At 41.4% G+C, this 23,884-nt stretch overlaps 1 protein-coding gene across 3 annotated transcripts in view; it reads left to right on the top strand.

The window, feature by feature from the left end:
* The window catches only part of ZDHHC14 (zinc finger DHHC-type palmitoyltransferase 14), a 121,994-nt gene extending 98,396 nt beyond the window's left edge, over positions 1–23,598 (top strand). For all 3 annotated transcript variants that reach the window (XM_064169108.1, XM_064169111.1, XM_064169109.1), the window contains 4 exons: positions 3,759–3,861; positions 5,200–5,309; positions 12,784–12,886; positions 22,352–23,598. In XM_064169108.1, the coding sequence (XP_064025178.1) occupies positions 3,759–3,861; positions 5,200–5,309; positions 12,784–12,886; positions 22,352–22,750 (715 nt within the window). In that variant the 3' untranslated portion in view covers positions 22,751–23,598. The remainder of the gene's footprint in view (positions 1–3,758; positions 3,862–5,199; positions 5,310–12,783; positions 12,887–22,351) is intronic.
* Positions 23,599–23,884: the final 286 nt, after the last annotated feature.

Raw genomic sequence — 23,884 nt, forward strand, 5'->3', positions numbered from 1 at the left:
CTCTGCAGAAATCCAGGGATTCAGTTCTACTTGCTGCTCTGATTCTACCCTTTAGAATACTGAACTCCACCATGTCATGATCACTGTTCCCAAGGGTGTTCCTGACTTTACTGTCCTTCATCAGTCCCTCTTTATTAGTTAATACAAGGTCCAGCAGTGCACCTTTCCTTGTTGGTTCCTCCACTACCTGCATCAAGAAGTGATCATTGATACACTGCAGGAGCCTCTTGGACTGGTTGTGCTTGGCTGTGTGATTTTCCCAGCAAATATCAGGGTGATTGCAGTCACCCATGAGTACCAAGGAGTTAGCTCTAGAGGCTACCTCCAGTTGTCTGTAGAAGGCCTCATCAACATCTTCCTCTTAGTTTTGGTGGTTGATAGTAGACCCCTACAACAATTTCATCTCCTTTCCCACATCCCTTAATTCTCACCCACAAGCATTCAACCTGCTCTGGCTCTCCCCTTAGATAGAACTCAGCACGTTTCAGTTGTTCTTGCAGATAGATGAGGTGGGGTTGTTGCTCTCTTGCTGGTCTTTCCTGAAATGTACTTGGCCATCCATGACAGCATTCCAGGCGTGGGAGCTGTCCCACCATGTCTTGGTGATGGCAGTTATAGTTATTCAGCCTAATGCAGATCTCCAGCCCTTCCTGCTTATTCCCCATGCTCCATGCATTGGTATATAAGCATTTCTGGGAAGGAGTTAATCTATTGGCTTTCACTCTTACAGCCTGACCATTCCCAGCCTCTTCCACAGCCACCAATCTAGCAGTAAGCTCTGCGTGAGCCAATTCCTCATTACTTGATTCCTGTGGTCCATTTCTATAAGACTTAAAAGCATTTCACAGTATCATCAGGGTTGGAAGAGACCTCACAGATCATCAAGTCCAACCCTTTACCACAGAGCTCAAGGCCAGACCATGGCACCAAGTGCCACGTCCAATCCTGCCTTCAACAGCCCCAGGGACAGCGACTCCACCACCTCCCCAGGCAGCCCATTCCAGTGTCCAATGACTCTCTCAGGGAAGAACTTTCTCCTCACCTCCAGCCTAAATTTCCCCTGGCACAGCTTGAGGCTGTGTCCTCTTGTTCTGGTGCTGGCCACCTGAGAGAAGAGAGCAACCTCCTCCTGGCCACAACCACCCCTCAGGTAGTTGTAGACAGCAATAAGGTCTCCCCTGAGCCTCCTCTTCTCCAGGCTAACCAATGCCAGCTCCCTCAGCCTCTCCTCGTAGGGCTGTGCTCAAGGCCTCTCCCCAGCCTCGTCGCCCTTCTCTGGACACGCTCAAGCATCTCAACGTCCCAAGTACAGTTATGGTAGTGGAAGAAGTAAGTTAATGGAGTTGTGGGTATCCTATCCCTGAAAGTATTCAAGGCCAGGTTGGAGAGGGCTTTGAGCAACGGGACCTAGTAAAAAAAAATCCTTGCCCATGGCAGGGGAGTTGGGCTAGATGATCTTGTAAGGTCCTTTCCAGCCCAAACCATTCAGTGGTTCTATTCTATACAAACTCCATGTTCTTTTTATTACCTCATGGCAGCTTGGTGTGTATTTTCTACTCAGTGAGAATGCAAAAGGCTCCTTCTGTGTTAAAGCAGGTAATGTAATGGAAAAATGGGAAGCTGACGTAGCTACTCTTCAGGTTCTTCCTCTTGTTTCTGCAGAGACCGTAAGCTTCCTGCTCCTTGTGTGTATGTTTTGAATGGCCTGTGTATGAATAAACCATCCACATCTCACAAAGGTACTATAAAAAGAATTCTTTCCTGGTTTTGTGCCAAGGAAAAGCCCTCACACAGTTTACTCTTTCACAGAAAAGTGAGAAGAGAAAACTCTTCACTCTGTGATTTGTAGTTGTGCGTAAAGATGAACCTCTCTTGCCAGGCAGTGTTTCCAAAGGACAGATTCTTCACATTCTGAAGATAGAAGTGTTTGTGTGTGCATTCACCAGGAGAGCCACTGAGCTGTAACCTCCCTTTTTAAATAAAGCCACTCTTCAGATTCTGTTTTATTACAAATAGTTTCACACAGCACAGCAGCAGCTTCTGGTTAAAGTAAGTACAGTCCCTTCCTGTGAAGGATGGGCCTTTCTAATTACTTTCAAACTAAGGATAGCTTTTCAGTTGTCCTTAAATCAAAAAGTAGTTAATTATTCATTTGAGGATCCTTGTACAGGGATAATGGACTGCTTATTCATAATCTGATGAGCTGCTTCGAAAGGCTCAGTAGCCCATCTTGTAGAAATGGCCTGAAGTGCTGCAGAAACCATTCTCAAAGCAGATGCATTCTGAGTTCATGGCTATATATATATGTATATTTATATATGTACATATATAAATAAAAATTCTAGCAGCTTTCCTGCCTTAGAAAATTGGTCTTTATGCTGGATTATATAAACTGCAGAAGCACACTTATTGTCTTAGAGCTGAGATTATGACTCCTTCAGAGTTAAGGGAGTGATACAAGCTGTAGGGTGTGTGCAACCCTGAGTACTGAGTAACTGTCCAAGTACAGCAGTCTCACTTTTAAAGCCTGGTTACTGCTTTGGGTATTTGGGTTGTGAAGTCCATAAGTGAAAACACAGGTGGTTTGAAAAGTCCTAGTGGTACACACATATGCATATGCACACCTTTGCTGCCCATTTGGAGGTATGGGTGCTCTTGCTATACACTGTGCTGCTCACTATGACTCACAGGTGAGAGAGTACCCCATGAGCCCTCATGTTTACCTTGACAAGCTCTCATCTTTACCTCAGGTGCAAGTTCCTATATATGGCACCCCACACTGGCAGTCTGCTGCCTTGATGCTGACTACTAACAGTGTTGACATGGAGAGTGCCCTGTCTGGCCTAGGCAGATGCCAGCAAAGTGCTTTGTGGCTGTACCAGTGCAAATTTTGACTGCTGGTGTTCCCACTTGAAGCTTTCTTATGTGACTTTTTTTTTTGTGTGTGTGTGGTTTTCTTGTAGTTGAGACTGATACCTTATTCAAAGAGGAGTCTTGTAATTCCTCAGCTGTTGCTTGACAGCAGCACAAGATGTGAACTGGTAGTCTTCCCCTTTAACATAAGTTTGGCAATGCTGCTGAGTTTTCAGTATTCAACCCCACCTATTTAACAGGAGTTGTCATCTCGGGCACTCCCACAGTTGTGATGTAGAATATATCCAGTTATTATGAGGACTTGAGAGAGAAGTAGACCTCATACTGTACTTTGACTAGTGTCTTTTGATGCTAGTTTTAGGTTCCATATCAGCAGCTTAACTTCAGTAACAAAAGAGAGACAGGAGAGTCTAGCAGTTTGAACCTTTGACTGAGATGCAGTTGTTGCTGTGAGCAGAGATCTAGAACCTTTAGTCCTGGCTCAGGAGTCCACTGTGCACAAAATACTTGTAGAAACTAATCTGTTCAAACTTTGGTATTCACCTAGCATTGCTTTGCCTCTCTTGTGCGTGGTCTTCCCCTCATCCCATTATTTACTATTTGCTATCACTTTGCAATTCACTGTCTTAATTACAAGTGAGATGACTTGTACAAGGTGAACATGAACATTTTAATTGCAGCAGTTAAGATCAGAATCACTCCTCAGTAGTTTGTAGCCTTTTTCCATCTGCTGAAGTTGCATGTGCCTACCCCTTTGAAGTACCCTAAAGATTTCAAGGGACTTGTGGTCTGTAAGTTGGTAACACTGAATTTTGTGGTTATATCTACTTGTTATTGGATATAATTTCTTTTCATTTGCATATAGATCCTTGACTTTCAATTACTGTGCTAGAAGCTGTGGTGTGTTTTTTCTCAGTGTGGTCCATTGTTGGCCTCTCAGGTTTTCACACATATTTGATCAGCTCCAATCAAACAACAAATGAAGATGTAAGTTTGTAGTATGTTTCTAAATGGTAGTGAGGAGATTTTTTCTCTGTTAGAGTAGCTATATATGCCTGGAACATTTTGGGAATGCCAGAATCAGAAAGAAATAACCTGGTCATGCTCAATTTGAAACATCAGAATAGGTCTTTTGGTCTATTATTTGTGGCTTGATGATGTGCTAGTTTCCTAGGATGTTCATTACGATTCACACCTACAGGATATGAATCTGGAAGTAGGAAAATATAGCAGAGAGGAGACAAGAAGCAAATATATCCTGTGCAGTAGGAAATTGCTAACTAATTTTCAGTATCTTTCACTGGTAATCCTTAATGTTCTTGGACTCAGAAATTTATTAATGTAAAAATTGCAGGGTGCTGAATCCACAAAACAAAAATTTCATCCTTTATTTTGCCTTGGAAATTTCTTAGCTAGTTTGAGGTCTAAAGCTTCTGGCAATGAATATATCATTAATTTCAGGGACAGCTTTCTCACTTCTGTAGTTGTCTTATTTTACATGTAGGTTTCCACTGTTTTGATGTGGAATTAGGTTTAAGTGTGTTCAGAGACTTCCTGTGTCCTCCTCTAATTGAAAGGAGAAGCACAAAGTGAATGAAAGGCAACAATAAAAATAGGTAGCTAATGGCATGGACAACTTGTTGGAATTTACCAAATAATCTAATTATCAGAAGCTTAAAATTATTTTACTGCAATTTCCTTTTGTACCTTTTTTTCATAGGTGTCTGGCAAATATAGAAGTACCATCTTTGGGATTGTCAAACACATGCTTTGCTGTTAAGGTCGCAGTTAAAATCACAAACAGTAAAGAAAGTCTAGCTAAAAAAGAATGTAATGTGTTCTGAAAGGTGGTAATGACTGTGGTTGCTTCATAGTATTTTAGAGCCATTTGTGATACTTAGGGAAGATAATGTTGCCTGGTATCACACAGCTTGAGAACTAACCCAAGAGCATAAAAGAATGCCCTATTGACGGCTCTAAGGGTATGTTGCAATTGAACTTCTTCTGTAGAAGATGCCATAATAGTCTAAGCTTTATTGTACAAATATTATGTTTAGATGCTGAAGTACCTACTTTGAATATATTGTCTGATATTCTGAGTTGTCTAAATCTATGGAGTTAAAGCATGTGCCTGCTTGTAAGATTTTTAGGGTCTGGCCTTTCACAAACAGCAGCCCAAAGCTCTAAGCTGTTTTGAAGGTGTGATCATGAATTTCTCTAGTCTGCCTCTGATCTAAGTAGTATGTTGCTGCCTTGATAACCCTGAATTCTTAGCCATTTTCTGTATTGTGTTATATGTGATGCATGTTATTCATATCTCTTCAGATTAAAGGATCATGGTCAAATAAAAGGGGTAAAGAGAATTATAATCCATACAGTTACGGCAACATCTTTACGAATTGCTGTGCTGCGCTCTGTGGGCCACTCTCTCCAAGGTAAGAGTATCAAAAGTACTGGTGCTATAAATGAAGCCTCAAGATTATTGATGAGAAAAATATTCTTCCTGATTGCTTGAGCTTACTCAACAGGAACAAAGTTTTGCTGTACTGTTCATTGCAAGTTTTAATTTAGTTTTTCTTCTGATGTAGAGTAAGAGGGTTGCTGGCCATGCTCTTGGCTTCTCTTGCCTTAGCTGCTGGAGAAAGCCTCTGTTAAGATACTTTACCTTTTGTCAGCCTTAGTTTAGTCATTTAAAGAATGTGAGATGAAGCTGTGCCATCTTCTACATGCCTGTGCCTGGCATACATCCATGGAAGATGCTTCCCTCCCTTCAGTCAGTAGTAGCCATCTAGTTATCAACGTCTCCGCATATTGGAATGCTCAATTTCTGCTCTTTTACATGCAAAGAATAAGCCTGAAATGCCAGCACAGCAGTAATAGTGGAGTGACATGGTGATCAGTGGTGCCAGGTCCAGCTGGAGAGGTGTGACTAGGGGTGTCCCCCAGGAATCAGTGCTGGGGCCAGTATTTTTTAAGGGCTATGAGGATGATGAGGGGACAGGAGGGCATGGCTTATGAGGAGAGGCTGAGGGAGCTGGGGCTGTTTAGTCTGGAGAAGACTTAGAGGAGATTTGATAAAATGTTTATAAGTATCTGAAGGCTGCCATGAGAGGGGGGACAGGCTCTGGTCACTTGCTCCCTTTGACAGGACAAGGAGCAACAGGTGTAAGTTGCATCAAAAGAGGTTCTGCCTCAACACAAGGGGGAACTTCTTTACTGTAAGGGTCACAGAGCACTGGAGCAGGCTCCCCAGGGAGGTCGTGGAGTCTCCTTCTCTGGAGCCTTTCAAGGCCTGTGTGACCTGTGTTAGTACTGTCCTGCTCTGGCAGGGGGGTTGGACTCAATGATCTCCTTGGGTCCCTTCCAACCCCTAACATCCTATGATCCTATAATTTGACATCTAAAATGAAAATAAACTTGTTTATATGATGCTTGCACTTTTGTCACTGCATTTAATAACTCATATCAGTAAAAGTTTTGTAGTAGTTGGCTGTTCCATGATGGGTGATTTGAAAGTTTAATAAACTGTTCATATGTAATAGATGAGACATGAGTTTAGGAGAACTGTTCTGATAATTAATATAAACTGTTCTGATAATTAATATAAACAAGTCTATTTAAATGGACATTATTTTTTCTTGATCTCTACTACTGTTAGCATACATATATTAAGATGAATTTTGTGGTCTTAGACAAAAGCAATTCCAAAGTGTGTGGGGGGGAAGGATTAATTTTTGCTGCATACATTCCCACTTTTGGCATCCCAAATATTTGTATCTACAATATTACAGATGGTTTTTCAGCTTGAACAAAATGCAATACAGAGCTGAGACTAGAGAATTAAAACTGGCAGTTGAAAAGACTTAATCAGTAAGCATTGGAATAAAAGAGAATTAGATGGTTCATGTTGTACTACATGTACAGTCAAGGCCCAGTTCCTCTGTAGAGAGTGGCTGACATCTTGAACATTACTTTCGTGACATACTCACCAGTTGAAGCACCTTTCTTCTTTCTGGAATTATGTATTTATGAATCTGAACTATTGAGAAGTGAAGGACTTTATAGTCCAGTGGCTGAAGTGTTTCATTGGAAGTGGAATTTCTGACTGCTATTATGAACATCAGAGGTTGTTCTTCTACGAGCAGTTGAAGGTCAACAGGAGAGATTGACATCTTTTCTTAGGGACACAACTGAGTGAAGAATTCCACATGCTAGGTTAACACTGCAATTCCTGTGACGAGAGGTTAACCCTGCCTCTGCTTCCTGCTTATGTTAGTCACGCCTGAATCCAACCCTTTAACTCTGTCATTTTGCTTTTCCTGGAAGTATTTGACTTCAAAACTTAGTGCAGTGATTCAGATTATTTTCTGTGGCTGCAGTTTGAAATCTTTGTGAAAGCTACATAATGTGTCTCAGTGTTTGAAACAGCATCTTAGGCTGACACGAGTAGCAGCACACAATGAGAGCAGGCTGGCATTGGCTCCTAAATTCCTTCTATCAATGTAACTTATTTAAAGAGATGAAAAAGTGTCTGTGGAGTTTCTGCAGGGAGATATTTTGTGACTAACAGTCTACAATTACTGACTGTAATATGTAAATTATAAGCTTGTTCTTTTTTACTTTTCATCTCAGCTGGGTCCCAAGTCACTAAGTACTGTCTTTTTTTCCTTAAATTCTGATAAAGTTGTTTAGCAGCAATTGCATCTTAAACGTTCCAAATGCTCAAGTGCCTTTGAGAATGAAATGCAGTTTGAGGGAGGATCTGTAAATAATCCAAACTTTCTTTTTTTTACATCTGATAAAGGTCGTGTTTCTCATCTTGAAAGCTACACCAGCAAGTTCAGAATCCATTTTTACATCTCCTCCACATTAACTCTCAGATCTTAGTCTGATCCAAAGCTGTCAGTATAGTTACAGCCAGTGTTCTGACAAAATAAATCATGGCACATTTTTTTAAGCAGCTGATTTTTGCAGAAATGCTTTCCACGTGGCAGATTGTAACCTCAGGTGGATTTCTAAGTGCTTTGAAAGTGCATAAAAACCTGCATGTACATAAAGACCTTAATGAGGCAAATTTGAATTGATCTTCAAGAGATGGAAGCCTTGCTGAGCCTTTCTGACTTTTGAGAGAGGAAATGCCTTAGATTTTTCTGTGCATCCTGGTCTTATTTTATAAAATCAAAGCCATCTTGACCCTTAGTGATTTTGTAGGTCTCATAATCAGCAAATAAAACCACTTCTGTGCTGACTTCAGCTCTCCGATGTTTTGAGGTGTTTCTATCATTATGGTTTAGTAACTCTAAACCCTCCAGCTGAATTTTGATATGCTGTGGCAAAGCTTGTCATTTTGCAGGTCACAAGAAAAAGGCAGTGTTATATTGTTGACCTATGACTTAAAATATATGGAGCCATAATCTGAAGGTACACACACACACACACATATATATATATACAATATTTTTGAATCAACTGAAGCACAAACAGTTGAAAACTTTGGGCTTCTTTTCATGTATCACAGTATCACCAAGGTTGGAAGAGACCTCACAGATCATCAAGTCCAACCCTTTACCACAGAGCTCAAGGCTAGACCATGGCACCAAGTGCCACGTCCAGTCCTGCCTTGAACAGCTCCAGGGACGGCGACTCCACCACCTCCCCGGGCAGCCCATTCCAGTGTCCAATGACTCTCTCAGTGAAGAACTTTCTCCTCACCTCCAGCCTAAATTTCCCCTGGCACACCTTGAGGCTGTGTCCTCTTGTTCTGGTGCTGGCCTCCTGAGAGAAGAGAGCAACCTCCTCCTGGCCACAACCACCCCTCAGGTAGTTGTAGACAGCAATAAGGTCTCCCCTGAGCCTCCTCTTCTCCAGGCTAACCAATCCCAGCTCCTTCAGCCTCTCCTCGTAGGGCTGTGCTCAAGGCCTCTCCCCAGCCTCGTCACCCTTCTCTGGACACGCTCAAGCATCTCAGTGTCCCTCCTAAACTGGGGGGCCCAGAACTGAACACAGTACTCAAGGTGTGGTCTAACCAGTGCAAGTGATAGGAGCTAACACACCTGTGGAATATAGCACATCAGTTTGGATATTAGCTTTTTGTGAGTATTATCTAGCAGAACCTAAGTGTGGTTTAGAGTTTTCCAATTGAGAGTAAAACTATATGGAAAAGTTGAGCAAAATCTTTAGCTGGGTCAGACTGTTCTTTTTTATTACTCTGAGTTTTTTAAATAATCTTGCATAGATTTTTACCTACTTTTATCAGTTTCTCCACAATCCATTTTCTTTGGTGGAAATAAAAAGCGGGTGCATCACTGTAGTAAGGTTTAATCTCAGGTGGTATGCAGCCCTTTGGTCACTCCTGGCCACCCCTGGTGGGGTGTGGAGGAGAATTGGAAATAAAGTAAAACTGATGGGCTGTAGTTGCATAATTTAAATAACAATAATAATGAAAAAGGAGATAACACAAAAGGGAAATCAAACTCAAGAGCGACAAGTGATGCGCAGTGCAATTGCTTGCCACACACTGATGCTTCAGCAGCAATCCACTCCTCGTGGCCAACTCCCCGCTCAGTTTGTGACATCCTATGGTCTGAGCTGGAAGGGACTGATGAAGGTCATCCAGTCCAATCCCCCCTGCAATCAGCAGGGACATCTTCAACCAGATCTGGTTACCCAGAGCCGTGTCAAGCCTCACTTTGAATATTACCAGGGATCAGGCCCCAACTGCCTCCCCAGGCAACCCATTCTAGTGTTCCACCACCTTCATAGTAAAGAACCTGTTCCTAACATCCAGTCTAAATCTGCTTTTCTCTAATTTGAAACTGTTGCCCTTTGTCCTGTCACTACAGACCTTTGTAAACAGTTTCGCTCTATCCATCTTGTAGGCCCTAGATACTGGAAGGCTGCTACTAGGTCTCCTCAAAGCCATCTCTTTTCCAGGCTGAACAACCCCAGCTCCTTCAGCCTGTCCTCGTAGCAAAGGTGTTCCAACCCCCTGATCATTTTCATGGCCCTGCTCTGAACCTGTGCCATCAGTTCACATCCTTCCTGTAATGAGGGCTCTTGATCTGGATGTAGTACTCCAGGTGAGGTCTCACCAGAGCAGAACAAAGTGGCAGCAACACATCTTTTGATGCAGCCCAGGATGCGATTTGCCTTCTGGGCTGCAAGCTCACGCTGTCTGCTTATGTCCAGCTTCTCATCCATCAGCACTCCCAAGTCCTATTCCGCAGGGCTGCTTTCTATCACCTCATCCCCCAGTCTGTATTGATATTGAGGATTGTTCCTGCCCAGATGCATGAGCTTCCCCTGGGCCCACCTTTCCAGCTTGTCCAGGTCCCTCTGCATGCCTTCCTGTCCCACTGGCATATGAACACTCAGCTTGATGTCATCTACAAACTTGCTGATGGTGCACTGGATCCCACTGTCTATGTCATTGATAGAAATATTAAACAACACCACAGTTGTCCCAGTACAGACCCCTGAGGGACACCACTTGTCACAGCTCTCCATCCAGATTTCAAGCCACTGAGCACCACCCTCTGGATGCAAGCATCCAGCCAATTCCTTATCTACTGAACAGTCCTTCTGTCAAATCCATATCTCACCAACTTGGCAAGTAGGATGTTATGAGGTACCACATCAAAGGCCCTGCAGAAGACCAGATAGATCATGTCCATAGCTCATCCCTTTTCCACTGGCATAGTCACTTCATCATAGAAAGTCACTAGGTTGATCAGGCAGGATTTGCCCATAATAAAGCCATGCTGGCTGTCTTGAATCACTTCCCTGTCTTCCATGTGCCTTAGCATGGCATCTCGGAGGATCTGTTTGATGATCTTCCCAGGTATGGAGGTGAGACTGGCAGGTTGGTAGTTCCCAGGGTCCTCCTTTCTACTCTATAAAATGGATCCAGTCACCAGGGACTTCCCCTGACTGCCAGAACTTTTCAAATATCATGGCACCTGCATCAGCTAATTCTCTTGGGTCTCTGGGATGCACTTCATTAGGTCCCATGGACTTGTATATCTTCAGGTTCTTCAGATGAGCACTCACCTTGTCTCCACTTACAGCGGGAGGGACTTTGTCTCCCTGCTTGCCATCTTGTGGGCCGTCAGCATGAGAACCATGAGGAGGGAGGCTGCCAGTGAAGATGGGGGCAAAAAAAGTTGCTCAGAGTCTCAGCCTTCTCCTCATCCATTGTTACTAGTTCCTGACTGTTGCTCGTCAGTGGGGGTAGGCCTTCTGTAACCTTCCTTTTCTGGTTTATGTATCTGTAGAGCCTTTCTTGTTTCATCCCTTGCCAAGTTCAGTGCCGGCTGCACCTTGGCCTTCCTGACCTCATGCCTACACAACTGGGCAACATTCCTATACTCTCCAGGTTGCCTGTCCCTTCTTCCATTTCCTGTGTAGTCCCATCTTGCCCTTTACTTTGCCCAGCAAGTCTCAACTCGGCCATGGTGGTCTCTTGCCTTCCTTGCCTGATTTCTTACATGTGGGAATTGACCACTCTTGTGGTCTGTAGAAAGTGTCCTTAAAGATCTGCCAGCTCTGTTCTGCTCCCTTGTCCCTGAGGGTCATTTTCCATGGGCTTCTATTTACTAACTCCTTGAAGAGCTGGAAGTGTCCTTTCCTAAACTTTAGAGTCCTAATTATGCTTCTCATGGACTTCATACCCCTTATGAACTGCCCTAGCCCATGATCACTGCAGCCCAGGCTACCTTCAGCTTTGACATCCCTGATGACTTCACTTGCATTTGTGACCAACAAGTTCTCTGCTCTTCTTGCTTTAAGAAATTGTCATCTAGGCACTCCAGGAGCCTCCTGGATTGCCTGCAGTTAGCTAGTGCTACTTTTCCAACAGATATGTGGGTGGTTAAAATCCCCCAGTAGGACGAGAGCCTGTGATCACAATGTCTCCTCAGGCCAGAGTAAGGCTTCATCAGTAGGCTCCACTTGTTTGGGTGCCTGTAGTAGACTCCTACCACAAGACTCCTTTTGTTGTTCTGATCCCTTATACTTACCCATAGGTTTTTGCCCTCTTGTGTCTATTCTTCAGTGAAAACTCTTTGCACTCTGTCTACTTATTTATATAGGGGGCAACATCTCCACTGCTGCTTCTTCTGTCCCTTCTGAACAGCTTGTAGCCATCAACAGCCACACTGCACTCATAGGATTCATCCCACCAAGTTTCTGTAATTGCCACTATGTCATAGCTTTCCTGTAGCAGGGTAGCTTCCAGCTCCTCCTCTTTGTTGCCCATGCTGCATGCATTGGTGTAGAGGCACTTCAACTTGTCTGTTGGACATATCACCTTCTTAGAGGGTTATGCTCCCTCCCCACTTCATGTGCACCTCCTTGCTGGCAAAGTGTGGAGAATTGAAAAGCCCTTGGCTTAGGATAAGCATTACATAGCAACAAACAAAGCATCAATGTGTTATCAAGTTATTCTCATCCTGAATCCAAACCACAGCACTGTAGCAGCTACTAGAAGGAAACTGAACTCTATACTAGCCAGCACCAGTACAGTAAGAGTAGCGGAGCGCTGGCAGCAGTGTTAAGTATCTGTCATGAAACAATTGGCAAAGAAGTTGTCTGAACAGAAGTTCCTCTTTCTTTCTTCCTAAATTTTGTGATTAAGTAATTTTAATTTAGAGGAGTGGAAACTGATAACAGAAGAACCTTCTAAATAAGTATAGGTTCAAGATGCATTAGTGAGTTTTGTCATTTGTTTTCACACTGGTGAATTGGAAACAGTTGCCTTGCCGATGAGTAGAAATGAGGGGGAAAAGGGGACATTTGAAGGTATTGGTGAGGTATTAAGGTCTGTTATGTGACAGGAAATCTTCCTTCTTACTGAGAGGAGATAGTTGTTGATAACTCTAACACTTTTTCTTTATTTTGATTATTCCATAGCTTAATTGACAGAAGAGGATTTATACAGCCAGATACACCGCAATTAGCAGGACCATCAAATGGCATTACTATGTATGGGGCCACACAGTCTCAGAGCAACATGGTAGGAATCATCCCATAGTGTTGTTCATCAAGATTCCTGTGAATGTTTTCCTTCTCCACTTTCATGTGAACTAATCAAGTAATAACTAACTGGATACAGCTGATACTCTGGGTGGAATGACTTGTCTAGTAACAGTAAAGAAAAAGTACCCAAGGCTCTTTCTAATGTGTATTTCACACAGTGTATAGATATATTGCTTATGGATTATAAAATAACAGAGGCTTTTCTACACTGATATATTGAATATACTGTTGACACCTGCTGTGTTTTGAACTGGAATATTCAAGTACTGTGGACTTGCTCTGGTTCATCATTCTCAAGCTAATTGTTATCTCATGTGGCACCTACTTCATAATCTGTCTCCTCCTTTGCTTGTACACTGTGATTTTCCATAAACTAATGTGTTTTAAAAAGCAACTATGAACAAAGTGGAGTTTCTAGGGGAGAAATATGTTGGAAGAAAGAGCAGGAGGACACTGAACTTCCAATGAACAAAATGTGGCAACTGGATTGTTACAACAAAAGCTTTTAAACGTGTTTCAAAGTGTGCCAATAGTTTTTACTTTGATGGTTAGATTTTTTTTGGTGTGTTGGTTGGTTGGGGTGTGGGTTTTGGTTGGTTGGGTTAGTTGGTTGGTTTGGTTTTTTTCTTGATAGCATTGGCTATCATAATGGAAAGTAGGATTTCCAGTATCAAGAAGAAGAAAATAATCTTTTTCCAAAGGCAAGCCTCTTCCATATGTGCCTGTTTCTGAATTGTTATCCAAGTATCTTCATATTCTGTGGATTCCACGACTTTGACAAAGAAGTTATGAGTGGTGGACACTCTTTCTGCCAAAGAAGAGCTGGCTAAAAGGCCTCCTGACGTAATTCAGGCTTTCTCTTGAACAAAAGAAAGACTCATTCTTCCCAGACAGGTTAGGTTTAGTTTCACTGATAAACTGGTATAAAAAATAATCTATAGTTCCTAAGCTGTTTTCACTTAAGTTTCAAGGATTCAAGAAGATTTGTTAGACTTCTTAAAGAGAAAATGTATTATAGATTAACTGTGAATGTTCTGTGGGGTGCTGTTGTACAGAATAAGGCAATACAGCATGCAAACTTACAAAAAAGGGGGGGGGAAGTGATTCTACAGAGGAAAAGGGGACTTGAAAAAGAGAAACCAAACCTTAGAAATAACCTGAGTTTTTTCAGGGATTACCCAAAGTTTCTGACTTTGTCAGGGGTTCTTATTCATGCGGATCATTGACCCCCAGTAAGTCTCTAGTATTACATTATCTTAAAGTTATAAGGATTGTACTTGCCTTGTGAGGAGACACTCATTATCAGCAGATATTTATGAGAAGAAAACTTGTGCCAGTTCGATAGAAAACTGACTAAATTTGTTTCTAGCAATGGAGAAATCTGTTGCAGTACTCCTTTACATCAAACAGGTAGCTATTACAGTTTTAGAATGCCGTACCTATCATTACTCAAAGTCTTCAAGGATTTGAACTTATATCCTAGAATGCCACAATATGGGAGCTGGGAAAGGCTTGAGTTCTTTCAGCAGTTAACAGAGCCCCTGGGAAATGTGCAACTTCCATTTCTGAGAATAACTCTCAGGAGAAGCTTGGAAAAGGTACTATGTCACATTTGGTGTGGAAGAATAATCTTTACGACTACGATGCCACTCTTCTCAGGGCATTATTCCTGGTCTATATCCAAGACCAATTGGCTTCTAGTGGCAACTGGTGAATCATAGAATCAACCAGGTTGGAAGAGACCTTCAAGATCATCCAGGCCAACCTAGCACACAGCCCTGTCCAGTCAACTAGACCATGGCACCAAGTGCCTCATCCAGGCTTTTCTTGAACACCTCCAGGGACGGTGCCTCCACCACCTCCCTGGGCAGCCCATTCCAATGCCAATCACACTCTCTGTGAAGAACTTCCTCCTAACATCCAGCCTATACTTCCCCCAACACAACTTGAGCCTATGTCCCCATTACAGTTTCTCTGAGTTCCATTGTAAACTGTTAAAGACCTTCCTAGTTTCCCAGCCTCTCCAGCGCTATTTTCTCTTCCCTATTTAAAGTCTTACATAATTTTCTGAGTTGTTTGAAGCATAAGAAATTATAAATGAATTTCCTACTGGCAGCAATGCAGTAGAACATAAATTTGCCTTTAAGTTGTTCTTGTTTCACATTTTCCCTTTTTTTTTTTGTCTTCTAAGGTCAATGTTTTTACTCTCCTTGTTAGACCTTGTGCCTCCTTTCGAGTTCCCATCTTTCCTCTCTCAAGACAGCAAAACAACAAAACTCATTTCCCTTTTTCACAGTTAAGATCTCAGTTTCATCCACGCAACTGATTTTTTTTTCCTGCCAAAATTGATTCACCTTACTGCTAGCTTTGATGTTTTCAACCATTCTGTTCAGTTATCAGATTTCCTGTTCCCATTTAAATTTAGACAGAAATAATCAAGTCATTCTTCGTCATTCTGTTTAAACTTTTTTCCCATGAAGTGACCCCTAGTACTTTTCCAGGCTTTACAGTATCAGTTTCTTTTAGTTTTCTTCCCAGCACATAACCTTAGATTCTTCTGAAGATGTTTGGGAACAAGAGCACTGGGAACACAAGCCTTTTCCCCTGAAAAAGACTGCAGAAGGCTCTTGAGTGAAAGGCAGCGAGTGGAGTACACTTTGTGGCAGAAGTAAAACAAGTTATGCAGCATCCAGTTGTTTGGTTTTTGATTGGTGGTTTTGGTTTTGTTCTTTTTACTTGAAGAGGAGGAATGTGCAAAATTCTCTAGAGACCCTCTTGCTACAAGCTCAGATTCAAACAGCCTTTCCTTTGGTGGCTGATGGTTGCAATAATAAAGACTAGCTCAAACTCAGGACTCGAGTGGAGTCAAAACACTAGAGGGGAAGTTTTTGTCAAAGGCAATGATTCTTTTACTTCATGGCCTCACAAAGATTAGGGAAAAGATGGAATATGATTCAGCTTTCCCTTCTGGAAGGTTACATACCTCTTGGGAACAAGGCCAGAGGCATAAAATGAAAAGCACTTTCTTGAAGCTGAGGCAGGTAGGCCACAAAGAACTGGTAAATTTGAAGGGTACTGAATTACCTGGTACTGCAGCTATTGTTGTTCCAGAAGAGAACAAGTAAAGTGCAAGTCCATGACTTAAAACCATGTGTACATTTTAGTTCATAAATACTTTTTAAATAGCATTGGTTTAGCCAAACAACATAGGTAATTGTACTATCTTAGGAAATTTTCTGCTTTTGAATACAGGAAATAACTTCTCAGAAATGTGAAGTGGGATACAGTACAGCTTTAGGGTGTGTGTCCTGGGAGTTTGTTCCAGAATGCAATACATCATCTTTACATTAAATCTTAGTGTCTAGGTGTTATACTACTTAACCCACAGAGTTTGCAAAAATGTCTCTCCTGCCCATTGATCACAGAATCATAGAATCAAGCAGGTTGGAAGAGACCTCCAACATCATCCAGGCCAACCTAGCACCCAGCCCTAGCCAGTCAACCAGACCATGGCACTAAGTGCCTCATCCAGGCTTTGCTTGAACACCTCCAGGGACGGTGCCTCCACCACCTCCCTGGGCAGCCCATTCCAATGCCAGTCACTCTCTCTGTGAAGAACTTCCTCCTAACATCCAGCCTGTACCTCCCCAGTACAACTTGAGACTGTGTCCCCTTGTTCTGTTGGTGGTTGCCTGGGAGAAGAGGCCAACCCCCACCTGGCTACAATGTCCCTTCAGGTAGTTGTAGACAGCAATGAGGTCCCCCCTGAGCCTCCTCTTCTCCAGGCTGCACGCCCCCAGCTCCCTCAGCCTCCCCTCATAGAGTCTGTGTTCCAGGCCCCTCACCAGCTTTGTCACCCTTCTCTGGACACCTTCCAGCACCTCAACATCTCTCTTGAATTGATTAGCCCAGAACTGGACACAGCACTCAAGGTGTGGCCTGACCAGTGCTGAGTACAGGGGCAGAATAACCTCCCTTGTCCTACTGGCCACACCATTCCTGATGCAGGCCAGGATGCCATTGGCTCTCTTGGCCACCTGGGCACATTGCTGGCTCATCTTCAGCCTACTATCTATCAGTACCCCCAGATCCCTCTCTGCCTGGCTGCTCTCCAGCCACTCATTCCCCAGCCTGTATTGCTGCTTGGGGTTGTTGTGGCCAAAGTGCAGAACCCTGGTATTAAAGTGAGATTTTAATAAGCATCTTCTCTCACACTTGTCTTCTCTTATTCCTTCCCTTCTCTCTTTCCTCTAAATTTCCCTCACATTTTTTACTCAGTGACTCGTGTCTCTCTGTAAATAGGCTTCTTGCCTCACCCAGCTAGCCTCTGGTAATTCTTTACATCTCTTTAGCTATTATATTCTGCTTTCATTTATTTTAATACATCCTTTAGCATAGCATCGTTTTTGCATTTAAACTCAAAATAAATAATCAGGCTAATTTTAAACTTGCCAGACAACTTGTTTTCAGTGCAATACATTCCCTCTGACTCAGGATACCATTTGTGGGTCACTATTTTTGCATGCAACAGGCTTTGTGGTAACTTTGCCTTTGAGACTTTGAATATTTCTTACAGCAGCTACTCTGCTTGCCTTGTGACTCTGTGACAATCTCATAGACCCACACTATGATTTGGTGTTTTTCTAGGTCTGTATAAAAGAGTGTTTTCATCTACTCTTTCCTTAGCATCTCTCTTACTTTACTAAAAGTTGAAGCTGTGTTCACTTTTTTTGAGGGCTGGAAGCACACTGATTTGTTCTGGGTTTTGTTTGTTTGGTATATTCCCAGTGGTTTTAATTCTCTTTTACAACATCATTGTAAATCAGTCTGGTAAATTCTTTAGCCAACTTCTCAATACCCTTATCCACATGACAAGTATGTTCCCTTAGACCTCGTGGTCTCTAGATGTGGTATTTCCAAATTACTTTCCCATTGCATTTTAATGCTGACTATCTTTAGAACCTGTTCATTAGTTTGTCTGAGTTTGATTCTTTTCTCATTCTGAAGTTTTTTTTTTTTTCCCACAGGAAATTATATCATTTTCTCTGCATTTAATTCTTAATTTCTCTTTCATTTTAAGGTTTATTTTCATTGTAGTCTGAAAAACTTTCTCATTTTTCCATAAGCTCATCAGCTACCATTGCCTGATCTTCAGTGCTTAGGTTTCTCTTCAAAGCCGGAGTTCATTTTTGGATTATGATGCAGAGTATTTTATTCTTCAGTAATGCATTATGAAGAAACACAGAATCTTATCTCATTCTGTGCTTTTTTTGAAGAGGAATTGGTTTGGCTGACATTTGCTAAGATGTCTCTAGAAATTCTCTAGTGCCTTTATAAAGTGATAGACTTTACTTTTATCTGCCTCTGTGTCAGGAGAGCTTCATTTCTTTGCTCTTAAGAAATCTACTTGTACACCAGTTTTCTTAGACATCCCTTCTTCAGTGTTTAGGTAGTTTCTCTGTGCCAAATTTCTTTATTTCCAGTTGTCCCTTTCCTTTCATGGATGCAAATTTGTTAGTGTTTGTTTCCTTCCTCACACATGCCACTGAAAATGGTAGGAACCATAACAGTGCATGTGCAACCTTCGTCACCTTGCAGGAAAGACTTCTCCTAAGTGTTCACATCAGTATTTCTAACCCTTCTGGAAACAGGAATCCAACTGATCCAGAGAACATAGACCATCAGAGACCATAATTTCGTGCTTGATTCAGTGAGTGTTGTGGCTCAGTTATTGCACAGTGCCTGCAATACCGTGATTTTGAATGAGAAATCCTATAGCCCTTGGCAAGAGAGCTCCATCTCTCCACTCTTTGCCCATCTATTGCATCCATTTAGTATGGTATTTCAGCACTCTTTCTGTTACCTCCTAGCACTGTCATTCAGTGCTGTCACTCTGTTGTTGTTTGTACTTTATTCAGAGATGCTGAGATAATTCAACATGCTTTTCTCCATCTTCTGAGAACTGTACTTCAACCTGCTTTTCTCCATCTTCTGAGAACTGTACTTCAACCTGCTTTTCTCCATCTTCTGAGAACTGTTGTAACAATTCTTTAATATTGTGAGTGTTTAGAAAGTTTTGAATAACATTGATTTAAAATTCAAAGTAAATAATTGCTGCCTTTGGCAGTAGAAATGTGAAGAATATATTGCCACGTACACCCATGTTACCATGTCTGGTGTGTGTAGCTTAGGGAAAAAAACAAATGGGTTTTCTTCAGGGAAGAAAAAGAAGGCAAACAGAACAATGTTGTTGCTTTAGTTACTTTATTTATTACTTGTCAAATACAGAATTTTAGGTGTTGTCTGATTTGTTTTAATCTGTGCCTTTCGATGTGAAAATAAATACAGAGAGTGCTAAAAAATTCTGTGCTCATATAATTGAACTTCCCTACTTGTAGAACTTATTAAACTTGTCTTATCTTCAGGATCTGCTGTTCCTCTAAAACAGTGACAATTGTAAGTGGAAAATAAAATCAGTAGATCTGAGTTAAAGTAGTGGTGGAATAATTTCTCCAGTAGATTTTTGGCTGTTTAGATTTTAGTGCCTGGCTTCCTTTTTTGCTACAACCTGAGGCTTTTTTATTTCATTTTAATAATTAGTGTGGGTAAGAGCTGTTAAGACTTTTGGCCCTGAATTTCATTTAGTTAAGAGTGAAATATGGCATTAAGAAAAAAAAAAAAACCCACCTTGCCAACCCTATAAGCAAATCTCGTTTAGTTTCCTTGTTTAGTTTTCTGTTGGCTGTTTCAATTCCAGAATAGTCTACATGTGTAGTATAGTATATGTTGTTTCTATCAGAGGTTTTTGAGAGCTTTGTTGAACACATCTACTTTTTTAGTATATACTCCACTCATTTCTGAAAGCTATTTATAGCCAGGTTGGTCATTGTTAAATAGAACAAACAAAAAAAAACCCCAAACCCAAACAACAAACAAAACCAAAACAAAGAAAAGAAACTTATCTGAATAAGAAGAGGTTCTTTAGAGAAGTGAAAATGCAGAACAGATACACAGCACCTGAGAAAGTTTTACAGCACGCTGTGTGATGAAGCTTTATGAGGCTACTTTTCAGTATTGATGCCACTGAAATGCAGAGCTCAGTAAGAAGAAAATTGATTGAGGGTATACAGTGAGTTCAAGTAAATTATCTCTGGCTAATTTAAAACTGGGTACTCGTGTTGCCTGGAACACAATGATTTCCTTTTGAGCATCAGTGCTGGACCTTTGCTAAAGCAATAAGTCAGCTCCTAATATTATTTGTTTTCACTGTATCCCAGTGGTTATAGGCATTTCTCTGTAATTTAACATGCTCTTTGGCTGCTGCTTTTCAGATAAAATGGGTTTTGTTGGTCCTTTTGAAGTTTGAAAAGTCAGTTAACAGGTTAAGGTCTGTATAGTAAAATTCATTGAAAGGCTATGTTCAGTTGGAGTAAACAGGCATGAACAGTATACTAATCAAGAATGAACTATTCACACTGAAATATTAATTGAAAGCTTGACTTTAAAATATTCTGACAGGGTCCTTCTTAGTAAGTTACTTATGCAAGGTTTTGGCTTTAAGCCTGTGAGTAATCCCTCTGAAATTACATGGGACTATTTCAGTTGTATGTCTGGAGCTATTTTCCCTTGTTCTGTGAAGGGAAAATTGCTTGCAACATAGATGAACTCCATTATGTAACAGGAAAATCAGTGTGTTTCTCTTTCTGAAAGCTTAAATACTGGAGCACATGTAACTGAATAAGAATTGGACTTCTGCCTGTCAAAAAGTACCTGGTCTGGGGGTCTTAAATCACTTAGACATATTTAAAGTGCTGCCTATCTACTGTGAGCAATTAGCCTGATTGCATGCTTTCTGAAGATAATGTGTGTGCATTGTTGTTAGGCTGTTCAGTGGTGGAATTGAAGGACCTGAAAATACCAGAGGAGGCATTCGTAGTGACATGTAGTGACATAAAAGGCTGTCCCTGAGTTTGCATGAAATGTACCACCAGTGGGTTTTATATGATGGGCATTTTAAAGAATTGCTGTAATGTTAACAGTAATGGTTATGGTCAGGAATGTCTGAAGTGATGTTGGATTTGTAATGTCTTTGAGTAGTTCATAGAGCAAAAAGGTCAGTCGTAAAGCAGAAGGTACAGCTTTAACAGAATCCTTGAAGTAACATCAGGGAATAGGCTTCAGGGTGTATGTTTTTGCCTTTCTTGGTTGCTTTCAAACTTTCTCTGCTGCAGTGGATTTATAGTTGTATTCATTGACTGTAGTGTTTCCCTTGCACAGCTAAACAGTAGTATGGCAGATGAATCTAACAGGATTTTGAACATCTGCAGATATTATAAGTGTAAAGGTTATGAGTAAATATGTATTGACCTTGGAAGATCTCAAAAATTACATCACTTTGTGTTAAAGAAACTTAATTTGGCAGTAGATGTACTACCCACTTAGCTGGACATGATTGAAACACCTGCCAGTCTTGTCATCTCAATGAATGATAATGTTGTATAACCAATTCTTAGGTATGATATAGAGCCAGAAGTGTTCCTGGTAATACTGAGCTTAGTTTGATTAATATAATGCTGAATTTGGCTTCTTGTTGTGAAAGTACTTGCCAGAAAACTTGTACCTTGGTTCTTTATGTTGTCAAAATGAATGAAATAAGAGCCTAAAAATCATGAAAGCTGACATCAAATTAATGCATCTGCAATGCTGCTTCATTTCTACACATCCTCTAGAGTATTGAGTATAGTGTAAGGGATTTTCCAGAGAGTCTCTCAAATATATTCATTTGGGGTGGGAGGGGAAGGTTTACTCATTGAGACTGTATTGCCAGCAGCTGTCTGCATCATGGGATCATAGGATGTTAGGGGTTGGAAGCAATTCTTGTTCTGGAGAACCTCTGTAGCACCTTAATTCCCAGCTAAAAACTTTCCTAGTGTTTTGGAACTTGGAAAGATGCCTGTATTGTGCCTTTGGGCCTGTCTCTGAACTGCTGGCTTCTCTAGGGTAAAATGAGTAGTGTGAAAGTGGTTTCCCTCACCTGGAATGGGGAAGTTTCAGGGTGCCCAATGCAGTCAGTTACACATGGACTGTGCAACTAGGCATTCCAAACAGGTTCAAACAAGGATAAGCAAAGCATTCGAATTACAGCACTCACCAAATGGCCCGAAGTGAACACTGTAAATGTTTATCATCATTTGCTTTGATAGTAATCCAGAGCATTGGCTCAGTTTTGCATGCTTTCTTCCTGTTGTTTTTTGTCTCCTGGGCAGCATGCAATGGGATTTTTGGGTGGCTAACCATGGAATGACACTAATGACTTTCTTCTTTTTTTTTTTCTCTTCACATCCCATTCTGTTCCATACCTTTTTGCCTTTTTGTCCATATTTACCCTTTTTTCCTCTGTTTTGTTCACCTTGTATGATTTTGACACCCTTCCATTCTACAGTGTGACCAAGATCAGTGCATTCAGAGCACTAAATTCGTTTTGCAGGCCGCTGCCACCCCCTTACTACAGAGTGAGCCAAGCATAACTAGCGAAGAGCTACCTTTACCAGGAAAGACTATCAGTGGGCCTTGTGCAACTCTAACTCTAGGGCAACCAACACCACCATCTTCTATGCCAAATCTCACATCAGATACAGGTTTGACAGACATGATACCATTAAAAGAGGAACACGAAGGTCATCAGTTTCTCACTCCCGAAGAAGCTCCATCACCACCTGGGATGCTGCCAAGTGGAAGTCCTATTACACACAGCCATACAATGCACGTCCTGAGTCTAGCCAGCCAGGATTCATTGCATGAAGACTCAGTACGTGGTCTCGTGAAGCTTAGCTCAGTTTGAACAGCTTTTTGAACCTCACACCGTTTCTTGGTGTCTATACAAATCTCTGCTTACCAGGAATGACACTGCAGTGCCACTCTAAGACTTCATAACATGCCTAGAACGGAAACTTTCTCGTGTGATGGAGTCTACTGAAAAGACAAGCTGTTTTTTCCAATGGAGCTATGGCATCTTTCTCTTTTTTTTTTGGCCAGGTTCATTAATGGTTATGCTTTGATGGTGACTGCATTCTATTTTTAACCAAAACCAGAAACTGTCAATAATCCTGTTTCCTGAAGCTTGGCTACAGCAAGTTGGAAGTCAGCCTGTAACAAACACCATGTACAGTACAAATGAGAGAGATTCTTGGATGTGAGTGTCATGCTCTGTGTTCTATGCTCTTGTAATGCACACTTGTTAAGGCTTACCACACTTGTGGCCAGGATGATCTGCACTTACATGTTATGCTACTAATATTTGAGATAGGAAATGACCATTCCATTTGTTAATACAAACCAGAAACTGCAGATATGGATTTGCATGCCACGCTACAGTATGTGTTACAGTGGTGTTGGTATTGAGAGAAAGTGCTGCTTTTTTTTATTTGTGACTTTCAAAGTGCTGTTTCATTTAAAGACAGTGCAACAAAATAATGGACTATATTATTTTTTCAATTTATTAAAGTTTATTTTAACTTAATCAGTGGTGCCTAGAAGGTGGAGAGTTATTGATTGGATCATGTTGCATATCATTTAACCTTCTGTTTAATTGTTTCGAGTGAGGTATTGTGTCGTGCCATACCACGAGATTCTTCCACTCCCTAATGTGATGCAGTTACCTGTGGACCTCCAATAAAATGACATCCTCTATTTCTTGGACATGTGTACAGTTATCCTTCCACAGTTTTCCTGGGGAAAGAGTGGGAAGTCATGACTTGTTGACACAGTTTATACAGATTTGACTAGAATGTGTTTACATAATGAAACCAGAGCTATGAAGCTGCTTTCAGTTGGGATTTCTTCAGCATCTCTTACGGTTTTCTTTGAGCTGTGTATTTGTTCCCTTAAGAAGTCTTTATTTGAGAACAGTAAAGGAAGCCTCTGCTTGGACTGTTAATTCTGTGTTCCTTATCATACAGCTAAATGTTGAGGGGCT

Source organism: Pogoniulus pusillus, chromosome 31 (genome assembly GCF_015220805.1).
Source record: "Pogoniulus pusillus isolate bPogPus1 chromosome 31, bPogPus1.pri, whole genome shotgun sequence".
NCBI lineage: Eukaryota > Metazoa > Chordata > Aves > Piciformes > Lybiidae > Pogoniulus > Pogoniulus pusillus.